This window comes from Pinus tabuliformis, chromosome Q (assembly GCF_031772625.1).
Source record: "Pinus tabuliformis cultivar Carrire ecotype Pingquan chromosome Q, CPIR1, whole genome shotgun sequence".
Taxonomy (NCBI): Eukaryota; Viridiplantae; Streptophyta; class Pinopsida; order Pinales; family Pinaceae; genus Pinus; species Pinus tabuliformis.
Window position 1 is genome coordinate 1,102,938,140 of NC_142296.1, and position 11,271 is coordinate 1,102,949,410.

An 11,271-nucleotide genomic window follows, 5' to 3' on the forward strand; every position below is an offset into this window, starting at 1 on the left:
AACATCAGGGAGCTATATGAAGCCGATCATGTCCCTTGACGAAGATGGCAGGGTGTGGTGAGGAAAGCCGTCCATCCATTCGGCGGTGAAGAAGGTGACAGAAAAGCCATGGTACACAGTCAGCCGAATATTCACACCCTTCGAGCTTAACCGTAAAGAAGGGCTGGCTCTTGTTAATGGAACAGCTGTAGGGTCTGCAGTTGCCTGCACTGTGTGCTATGATGCCAATGTTTTGGCTGTGTTTGCAGAAATTGGGTCTGCGTTTTTCTGCGAGGTGATGCAAGGAAAGCCAGAATTTACAGACCCATTAACTCACAGGCTCAAGCACCATCCTGGTCAGATGGAAGCTGGGGCAGTCATGGAGTGGCTTCTGGATGGGAGTTCCTATAGTTTTTTGAAATTGGCAGAAACAGATCCCTTGAAAAAACCCAAACAGGATCGGTATACACTGAGGACTTCTCCACAGTGGTTAGGTCCCCAGATTGAAGTAATCCGCATGTCAACACATGCAATTTCCAGAGAAATCAATTCTGTCAACGACAATCCACTGATAGATGTCGTTAGAGATAGGGCTCTGCATGGAGGCAATTTTCAAGGGACCCCCATAGGGGTATACATGGACAATATTCGTCTAGCTCTGGCTGCCATAGCCAAGCTCATATTTGCTCAGTTTTCTGAGCTTGTCAATGAGTATTACAACAATGGGTTGCCTTCCAATCTCTCTGGAGGGGCTGATCCCAGTCTGGACTATGGTCTCAAGGGTGCAGAGATAGCCATGGCGTCCTATACTTCAGAAATTCTGTTTCTGGCAAATCCTGTGACTAATCATGTTCAGAGTGCAGAGCAACATAATCAGGATGTGAATTCTTTGGGATTGATCTCTGCTCGGAAGACTGCAGAGGCTGTTGATATTCTCAAGCTTATGGTTGCCACTTATCTGATTGCTCTGTGCCAGGCAGTGGATCTTCGTCATCTGGAAGAGAATTTCCATGGTGCTGTTAAACAAATTGTCTGCCAGGCAGTCAGAAGGATTTTGTATTCAACAACAGAACAGGGAATATTGGTATTGCCATTCGGATTCTATGAGAATAAACTCCTGCAGGTTGTTGATTGCCTGCCAGTTTTTAGTTACATAGAAAACCCAACGGGCCCTTCTTCTCCATTGACATGTCCTTGCCGCGGTGTCTCGTTATGGGCCCTTAGATCAATTGTTAGACGATGGAATAAACTCCCACCATTAGATCATCGGTCTTTTTAGAAACCAACCGTCAGCGAAGAGAGGCCAACCGTCTGTGGATGGATGAGAGAGGACAGCGCCTCGATCCCCTTCAATCTGAACATCAGGGAGCTATATGAAGCCGATCATGTCCCTTGACGAAGATGGCAGGGTGTGGTGAGGAAAGCCGTCCATCCATTCGGCGGTGAAGAAGGTGACAGAAAAGCCATGGTACACAGTCAGCCGAATATTCACACCCTTCGAGCTTAACCGTAAAGAAGGGCTGGCTCTTGTTAATGGAACAGCTGTAGGGTCTGCAGTTGCCTGCACTGTGTGCTATGATGCCAATGTTTTGGCTGTGTTTGCAGAAATTGGGTCTGCGTTTTTCTGCGAGGTGATGCAAGGAAAGCCAGAATTTACAGACCCATTAACTCACAGGCTCAAGCACCATCCTGGTCAGATGGAAGCTGGGGCAGTCATGGAGTGGCTTCTGGATGGGAGTTCCTATAGTTTTTTGAAATTGGCAGAAACAGATCCCTTGAAAAAACCCAAACAGGATCGGTATACACTGAGGACTTCTCCACAGTGGTTAGGTCCCCAGATTGAAGTAATCCGCATGTCAACACATGCAATTTCCAGAGAAATCAATTCTGTCAACGACAATCCACTGATAGATGTCGTTAGAGATAGGGCTCTGCATGGAGGCAATTTTCAAGGGACCCCCATAGGGGTATACATGGACAATATTCGTCTAGCTCTGGCTGCCATAGCCAAGCTCATATTTGCTCAGTTTTCTGAGCTTGTCAATGAGTATTACAACAATGGGTTGCCTTCCAATCTCTCTGGAGGGGCTGATCCCAGTCTGGACTATGGTCTCAAGGGTGCAGAGATAGCCATGGCGTCCTATACTTCAGAAATTCTGTTTCTGGCAAATCCTGTGACTAATCATGTTCAGAGTGCAGAGCAACATAATCAGGATGTGAATTCTTTGGGATTGATCTCTGCTCGGAAGACTGCAGAGGCTGTTGATATTCTCAAGCTTATGGTTGCCACTTATCTGATTGCTCTGTGCCAGGCAGTGGATCTTCGTCATCTGGAAGAGAATTTCCATGGTGCTGTTAAACAAATTGTCTGCCAGGCAGTCAGAAGGATTTTGTATTCAACAACAGAACAGGGAATATTGGTATTGCCATTCGGATTCTATGAGAATAAACTCCTGCAGGTTGTTGATTGCCTGCCAGTTTTTAGTTACATAGAAAACCCAACGGGCCCTTCTTCTCCATTGACGTTGCAACTCAGACATGTCCTTGTCGAACAGGCATTGAAGGCTGACAGCGAGCAATATTCTTTGCTCAGTAAAATCCCCATTTTTGAAGAAGAGGTGAGAAGGAAATTAGCCATCGAGGTTCCTCTTCTTCGCCAAAGATATGAGAGGGGAGATTTCGATCTTCCAAACAAAATTCGAGAGTGCAGAACTTATCCCCTCTATAAATTTGTTCGAGAGGAACTTGGGACGAGCTTGTTATCAGGGCCGAGAGGAAGAACGCCTGGTGAGGACATTGACAAGGTTTTTATTGCAATCACTGAAGGTAAGTTGGAAGGCCGCTTGATGGAATGCTTGGATGGATGGAATGAATCTCCTGGACCTTTCAATGATCTGAAGAAGAATGCTAATAATTATGATATTTTGAAGTCTCACAATAACAATTCTTGTGTCTGGAGCTGGTTCCAGCAGATTGGAGGCCCTCAAGTTAATGGAGGAAAGGGCTACTGGCTTCTGACCATTGCCTGATGACGTTAAATTTTTTGTTTTTGCTCAGAGTTTTAGAACTGAAAAATCTAATATATGTACCGTGGCTGCACTGAACGATACGGTTGCCAAAGGAGTGAGTTATCTGGAATAATGCAGAATGGAAACATACTTCTTTTCTAAAATGTTTTGGATAATAACATCCCGTCTTCCAGTGGAAGGGGAAGACCATATATAGTTTTGTTTGTATTAGTGTGAAAAGTTCAGGTTTGGACTCGGGAAGATGTGAAGGACATTGTATGAGTTTTGGACTGTATCATGACACAGGTAACTACTGTCTATGTATGGGGCCAAATTAATCATTTATTTTGCTTTCTGCTAGATGTTCATGTGTAACAACCAAAACTGTTTATGAAGAATTTTCTTCTTTTTTTGGCACTACTTTTAATGGTGAAGGGTTGCACTCTATTTAGAGTCCAACTGATAGGATTTTACCGTTCACCTCCTTTTTGGTGGAGGGATTGATTGGGAAAGTTCATTAGGTCACACAACCACGGAGACACTTAAATCCCAAGCATTGCAGCTTAAAATCAAAATCATGTTACAGGAAATTGTTTGCTTGAATGCATACTCTTACCTTGTTTTAGAATCAAAATGATATCATTTGTTTTCATTTTGAATTTATAGTATAGCTCCAGAAGCCCTTGTACTGGAACAGTTTGCACTCTATTTAGAGTCCAGCTGATAGGATTTTACCGTTCACCTCCTTTTTGGTGGAGGGATTGATTGGGAAAGTTCATTAGGTCACACAACCACAGGGACACTTAAATCCCAAGCATTGCAGATTAAAATCAAAATCATGTTACAGGAAATTGTTTGCTTGAATGCATACTCTTACCTTGTTTTAGAATCAAAATGATATCATTTGTTTTCATATAAGATTCAAACCCTGAGCTTTGCCAGTGCAAAATCAAAATCATAACATTGTAATTCCTTCTTACAGAGAAATATGTGTTATGGAAAAATTTTGGGCAACTTTCAAAGGATGGTACTGACAGTAAATCTTAAATTCTTCTGTCTATGGGATAGATGGGAATGAAATGGGTGCCGAGGAGGGTTTGAGATTGGCAGGCATTGATAAGCCCTTCGAGCTTAACCCTAAAGAAGGGTTGGCTCTTGTTAATGGAACAGCTGTAGGGTCTGCAGTTGCCTGCACTGTGTGCTATGATGCCAATGTTTTGGCTGTGTTTGCAGAAATTGGGTCTGCGTTTTTCTGTGAGGTGATGCAAGGAAAGCCAGAATTTACAGACCCATTAACTCACAGGCTCAAGCACCATCCTGGTCAGATGGAAGCTGGGGCAGTCATGGATGGATGGAATGAATCTCCTAGACCTTTCAATGATCTGAAGAAGAATGCTAATAATTATGATATTTTGAAGTCTCACAATAACAATTCTTGTGTCTGGAGCTGGTTCCAGCAGATTGGAGGCCCTCAAGTTAATGGAGGAAAGGGCTACTGGCTTCTGACCATTGCCTGATGACCTTAAATTTTTTGTTTTTGCTCAGAGTTTTAGAACTGAAAAATCTAATATATGTACCGTGGCTGCACTGAACGATACGGTTGCCAAAGGAGTGAGTTATCTGGAATAATGCAGAATGGCAACATACTTCTTTTCTAAAATGTTTTGGATAATAACATCCCGTCTTCCAGTGGAAGGGGAAGACCATATATAGTTTTGTTTGTATTAGTGTGAAAAGTTCAGGTTTGGACTCGGGAAGATGTGAAGGACATTGTATGAGTTTTGGACTGTATCATGACACAGGTAACTACTGTCTATGTATGGGGCCAAATTAATCATTTATTTTGCTTTCTGCTAGATGTTCATGTGTAACAACCAAAACTGTTTATGAAGAATTTTCTTCTTTTTTTGGCACTACTTTTAATGGTGAAGGGTTGCACTCTATTTAGAGTCCAGCTGATAGGATTTTACCGTTCACCTCCTTTTTGGTGGAGGGATTGATTGGGAAAGTTCATTAGGTCACACAACCACGGAGACACTTAAATCCCAAGCATTGTAGCTTAAAATCAAAATCATGTTACAGGAAATTGTTTGCTTGAATGCATACTCTTACCTTGTTTTAGAATCAAAATGATATCATTTGTTTTCATTTTGAATTTATAGCATAGCTCCAGAAGCCCTTGTACTGGAAGAGTTTGCACTCTATTTAGAGTCCAGCTGATAGGATTTTACCGTTCACCTCCTTTTTGGTGGAGGGATTGATTGGGAAAGTTCATTAGGTCACACAACCACAGAGACACTTAAATCCCAAGCATTGCAGCTTAAAATCAAAATCATGTTACAGGAAATTGTTTGCTTGAATGCATACTCTTACCTTGTTTTAGAATCAAAATGATATCATTTGTTTTCATTTTGAATTTATAGCATAGCTCCAGAAGCCCTTGTATTGGAAGAGTTTGCACTCTATTTAGAGTCCAGCTGATAGGATTTTACCGTTCACCTCCTTTTTGGTGGAGGGATTGATTGGGAAAGTTCATTAGGTCACACAACCACAGGGACACTTAAATCCCAAGCATTGCAGCTTAAAATCAAAATCATGTTACAGGAAATTGTTTGCTTGAATGCATACTCTTACCTTGTTTTAGAATCAAAATGATATCATTTGTTTTCATATAAGATTCAAACCCTGAGCTTTGCCAGTGCAAAATCAAAATCATAACATTGTAATTCCTTCTTACAGAGAAATATGTGTTATGGAAAAATTTTGGGCAACTTTCAAAGGATGGTACTGACAGTAAATCTTAAATTCTTCTGTCTATGGGATAGATGGGAATGAAATGGGTGCCGAGGAGGGTTTGAGATTGGCAGGCATTTATAAGCCCTTCGAGCTTAACCCTAAAGAAGGGTTGGCTCTTGTTAATGGAACAGCTGTAGGGTCTGCAGTTGCCTGCACTGTGTGCTATGATGCCAATGTTTTGGCTGTGTTTGCAGAAATTGGGTCTGCGTTTTTCTGCGAGGTGATGCAAGGAAAGCCAGAATTTACAGACCCATTAACTCACAGGCTCAAGCACCATCCTGGTCAGATGGAAGCTGGGGCAGTCATGGATGGATGGAATGAATCTCCTAGACCTTTCAATGATCTGAAGAAGAATGCTAATAATTATGATATTTTGAAGTCTCACAATAACAATTCTTGTGTCTGGAGCTGGTTCCAGCAGATTGGAGGCCCTCAAGTTAATGGAGGAAAGGGCTACTGGCTTCTGACCATTGCCTGATGACGTTAAACTTTTTGTTTTTGCTCAGAGTTTTAGAACTGAAAAATCTAATATATGTACCGTGGCTGCACTGAACGATACGGTTGCCAAAGGAGTGAGTTATCTGGAATAATGCAGAATGGCAACATACTTCTTTTCTAAAATGTTTTGGATAATAACATCCCGTCTTCCAGTGGAAGGGGAAGACCATATATAGTTTTGTTTGTATTAGTGTGAAAAGTTCAGGTTTGGACTCGGGAAGATGTGAAGGACATTGTATGAGTTTTGGACTGTATCATGACACAGGTAACTACTGTCTATGTATGGGGCCAAATTAATCATTTATTTTGCTTTCTGCTAGATGTTCATGTGTAACAACCAAAACTGTTTATGAAGAATTTTCTTCTTTTTTTGGCACTACTTTTAATGGTGAAGGGTTGCACTCTATTTAGAGTCCAGCTGATAGGATTTAACCGTTCACCTCCTTTTTGGTGGAGGGATTGATTGGGAAAGTTCATTAGGTCACACAACCACGGAGACACTTAAATCCCAAGCATTGTAGCTTAAAATCAAAATCATGTTACAGGAAATTGTTTGCTTGAATGCATACTCTTACCTTGTTTTAGAATCAAAATGATATCATTTGTTTTCATTTTGAATTTATAGCATAGCTCCAGAAGCCCTTATACTGGAAGAGTTTGCACTCTATTTAGAGTCCAGCTGATAGGATTTTACCGTTCACCTCCTTTTTGGTGGAGGGATTGATTGGGAAAGTTCATTAGGTCACACAACCACAGAGACACTTAAATCCCAAGCATTGCAGCTTAAAATCAAAATCATGTTACAGGAAATTGTTTGCTTGAATGCATACTCTTACCTTGTTTTAGAATCAAAATGATATCATTTGTTTTCATTTTGAATTTATAGAATAGCTCCAGAAGCCCTTGTACTGGAAGAGTTTGCACTCTATTTAGAGTCCAGCTGATAGGATTTTACCGTTCACCTCCTTTTTGGTGGAGGGATTGATTGGGAAAGTTCATTAGGTCACACAACCACGGAGACACTTAAATCCCAAGCATTGCAGCTTAAAATCAAAATCATGTTACAGGAAATTGTTTGCTTGAATGCATACTCTTACCTTGTTTTAGAATCAAAATGATATCATTTGTTTTCATATAAGATTCAAACCCTGAGCTTTGCCAGTGCAAAATCAAAATCATAACATTGTAATTCCTTCTTACAGAGAAATATGTGTTATGGCAAAATTTTGGGCAACTTTCAAAGGATGGTACTGACAGTAAATCTTAAATTCTTCTGTCTATAAGATTGGCATTGTCTACGAGGCAACAGTTTTGCCCTGACTGTAATGTAAATTTCTGGAATCTTGTGATGAAATTTTCAAATTTTCAAAAAATTTGATTGCTGGAGTTTTGGAATCACTTTTTTTAAGGTGAAAATGGATTTAGTAGCATTAAAAACCTTAAAACACCCAAAATCTTAAAGCTATCGCAGATTTTCAAAAAATTCAATAAATTTTTATCAAAATGCCGAAATTTCCATTATTTTCAAATTAAAATTGTGGTCTTTTTTAAACTACCCTGTATAAGATTGATTAATACCCTGTATAAGATTGAGTAATAAAAAGGCTCAAAATGATCCCATATATTCATTAAAAACTTATTTGTACTTAAAATTATTGTAACAATATATTCATTAAAAACTCGTAAAATTTTAATTGGAGTGGGGAGGACAACTCCTCTTCTCAACCACTCAGATTAAAGTCTACTGATTAATACCCTGTATAAGATTGAGTAATAAAAAGGCTCAAAATGATCCCATATATTCATTAAAAACTTATTTGTACTTAAAATTATTGTAACAATATATTCATTAAAAACTCGTAAAATTTTAATTGGAGTGGGGAGGACAACTCCTCTTCTCAACCACTCAGATTAAAGTCTACTAACAGTAAATTGTTTGGATGAATGAATAATACAATTAACTGTACTTTGGATGAAGATGGCAGGGTGTGGTGAGGAGAGCCATCCATCCATTCGGCGGTGAAGAAGGTGACAGAAAAGCCATGGTACACAGTCAGCCGAATATTCACACCAGTTCTTCACTTGATCGCTCTACTTTGTGGTCACCCATTTCATGCCATGGCTGCTCCTCGGCATTCTCGTTCTCTGTTGGCGAAAGCTTTCTTATTCTTTATTCTTATTCTTTCCACTACAGCTACCTGGGTGTTTTCAACAGCCACAGCCAAATCAGTGCCCTTGCCCCCTCTCCGGTTTAAGAACACTAATGGGCAGTTCAAAATTTTGCAAGTATACCTACTGCTATGCCATGTTGTTGTTGCAACCATTCTGAAATGTTTACACATTCCTTTTTATTGTTTAATAGGTGTTCAAACAGAAACGCTGTAACATTTCGTATCTCGCTCTCTTTCTTTGATGTATGAATTGCAGTCTGAATTTGGGATATGAATTCCTTTGGGTTTTTTTGGCAGGTGGCAGACATGCATTATGCAGACGGTCAAAGCACGAAATGCTTGGACGTGTTTCCCAGTCAAGTTTCCACATGTTCAGACCTCAATACTACTGCTTTTGTCAAGAGGATGATTAAAGCAGAGCAGCCAGATCTTATTGTTTTCACAAGTATTGATTTTAAATTTTGAATTTATAGCATAGCTCCAGAAGCCCTTGTACTAGAAGAGTTTGCACTCTATTTAGAGTCCAGCTGATAGGATTTTGCCGTTCACCTCCTTTTTGGTGGAGGGATTGATTGGGAAAGTTCATTAGGTCACACAACCATGGAGACACTTAAATCCCAAGCATTGCAGCTTAAAATCAAAATCATGTTACAGGAAATTGTTTGCTTGAATGCATACTCTTACCTTGTTTTAGAATCAAAATGATATCATTTGTTTTCATTTTGAATTTATATCATAGCTCCAGAAGCCCTTGTACTGGAAGAGTTTGCACTCTATTTAGAGTCCAGCTGATAGGATTTAACCGTTCACCTCCTTTTTGGTGGAGGGATTTATTGGGAAAGTTCATTAGGTCACACAACCACGGAGACACTTAAATCCCAAGCATTGCAGCTTAAAATCAAAATCATGTTACAGGAAATTGTTTGCTTGAATGCATACTCTTACCTTGTTTTAGAATCAAAATGATATCATTTGTTTTCATATAAGATTCAAACCCTGACCTTTGCCAGTGTAAAATCAAAATCATAACATTGTAATTCCTTCTTACAGAGAAATATGTGTTATGGCAAAATTTTGGGCAACTTGCAAAGGATGGTACTGACAGTAAATCTTAAATTCTTCTGTCTATAAGATTGGCGTTGTCTACGAGGCAACAGTTTTGCCCTAACTGTAATGTAAATTTCTGGAATCTTGTGATGAAATTTTCAAATTTTCAAAAAATTTGATTGCTGGAGTTTTGGAATCACTTTTTCTAAGGTGAAAATGGATTTAGTAGCATTAAAAACCTTAAAACACCCAAAATCTTAAAGCTATCGCAGATTTTCAAAAATTCAGTAATTTTTTATCAAAATGCCGAAATTTCCATTATTTTCAAATTAAAATTGTGGTCTTTTTTAAACTACCCTGTATAAGATTGATTAATACCCTGTATAAGATTGAGTAATAAAAAGGCTCAAAACGATCCCATATATTCATTAAAAACTTATTTGTACTTAAAATGGCAAGGTGTGGTGAGGAGAGCCGTCCATCCATTCGGCGGTGAAGAAGGTGATAGAAAAGCCATGGTACACAGTCAGCCGCTTTGCAAGCTCGAGCAGTGGGATGTGATGGCCCGACCCAAACCCAGGGAAGATTGCGACATGAGGCTTTTGGCTCTGCTCTTGCGACTCCATGAATGTCTCTATATTCCGACAAGCAAATGCCAATATTTGAAGGGTGGGTTCTGTAATGATGAAGCAGAATTTATAGTTATAAAACAAATGTATGACATTCACCCATTTTTAGCACAACTTATCATCTCATTTCAGGCCAAAAGTTTGGAGGTTTAATACGAACTTGCAGGAGACTAGGAGGACGAAGAGGAGCACCAGGAGGACGAAGAGAAGCATTGAGGTCCATGGCGTCTGATTCATTTGCAACCTTCAAGCCTTTTGGAGTTCTCTTTGTTTGCCTTGGTGAGTACCATCCATCTAATGATTCAACGAGTGAGTTCGGTATAACGTCTACCATTATTGTCAGCCATCCAATTGTAGAAGCTTATAGTATATTGTACACTAAAGATCCAAAGCCTGAAGCCAAGCATAATTCTCTGTATCATGCCTGACTTGAGCGAACTAAATTTTTGTAGTTCTATTCAATTCAACTAAAGGAGCTAGGTTTTTCGTAGCTTCTATATTATTAAAAACCCTGACCCAATTTCTCATCTATGTTTCTATTAGAACAAATCATAATAAACTCGCACTGGAGATTTTTACAGTCATATAATGCACCCAATGATTGCAGAGAGCAAATTTTAGTAATGCTTGAATACCAGCGAGCGTCCGGTTAGGACATAGAATTTTCTTCTACCCTTTTGAGCGTTTCAAGAAGAAACATGATGTGAGGGGCTGCATCCTCCGACTGAGGTGCCGGGTATATTTGTATATTTCAGAAACGAAGACTGCTCCACGGATGGACTCTGGTCTATTATAATTGAACTAGCCTGTATCAGTGTCACTGTTCAGACTACTTACAATAACAGATTAGTCAACAGAAAACTCATTAATTTTGTCTTATAGTGTATTAGTATTTTCTTTCGAATACATCAAACCCTCCCTTTACTTTTCTAGAAAATATAGATTTCTTGACAGAAAGATTTTCCCTTTCTTTCATCATAATTCAAATACAATATTTTTAATGAAAGAGGAAAATAATGTTTTTTTTTAAATAAGTCCACTGCAGATTTCTTAGCATTCTATTCTTTCCTTGTAAACCATTCCCTCTGCATATCACAAAATTTTACAAGAAACAATAACAGTGTCTTCTTTTCATTTTTCAAA

General features: G+C 39.3%; 1 protein-coding gene and 1 pseudogene across 1 annotated transcript; both read left to right on the plus strand.

Moving 5' to 3' along the window:
- The first annotated feature begins 62 nt into the window (after positions 1–62).
- Positions 63–1,258, plus strand: LOC149223351 (phenylalanine ammonia-lyase-like). The gene has a single exon (XM_089387879.1). It carries the CDS (start codon positions 278–280, stop codon positions 1,256–1,258), a length of 981 nt encoding a protein of 326 aa, XP_089244005.1. The 5' UTR covers positions 63–277.
- A 48-nt stretch (positions 1,259–1,306) lies between these two features.
- On the plus strand, positions 1,307–3,349 carry LOC149223352 (phenylalanine ammonia-lyase pseudogene; annotated as a pseudogene).
- The last annotated feature ends 7,922 nt before the right edge of the window (positions 3,350–11,271 follow it).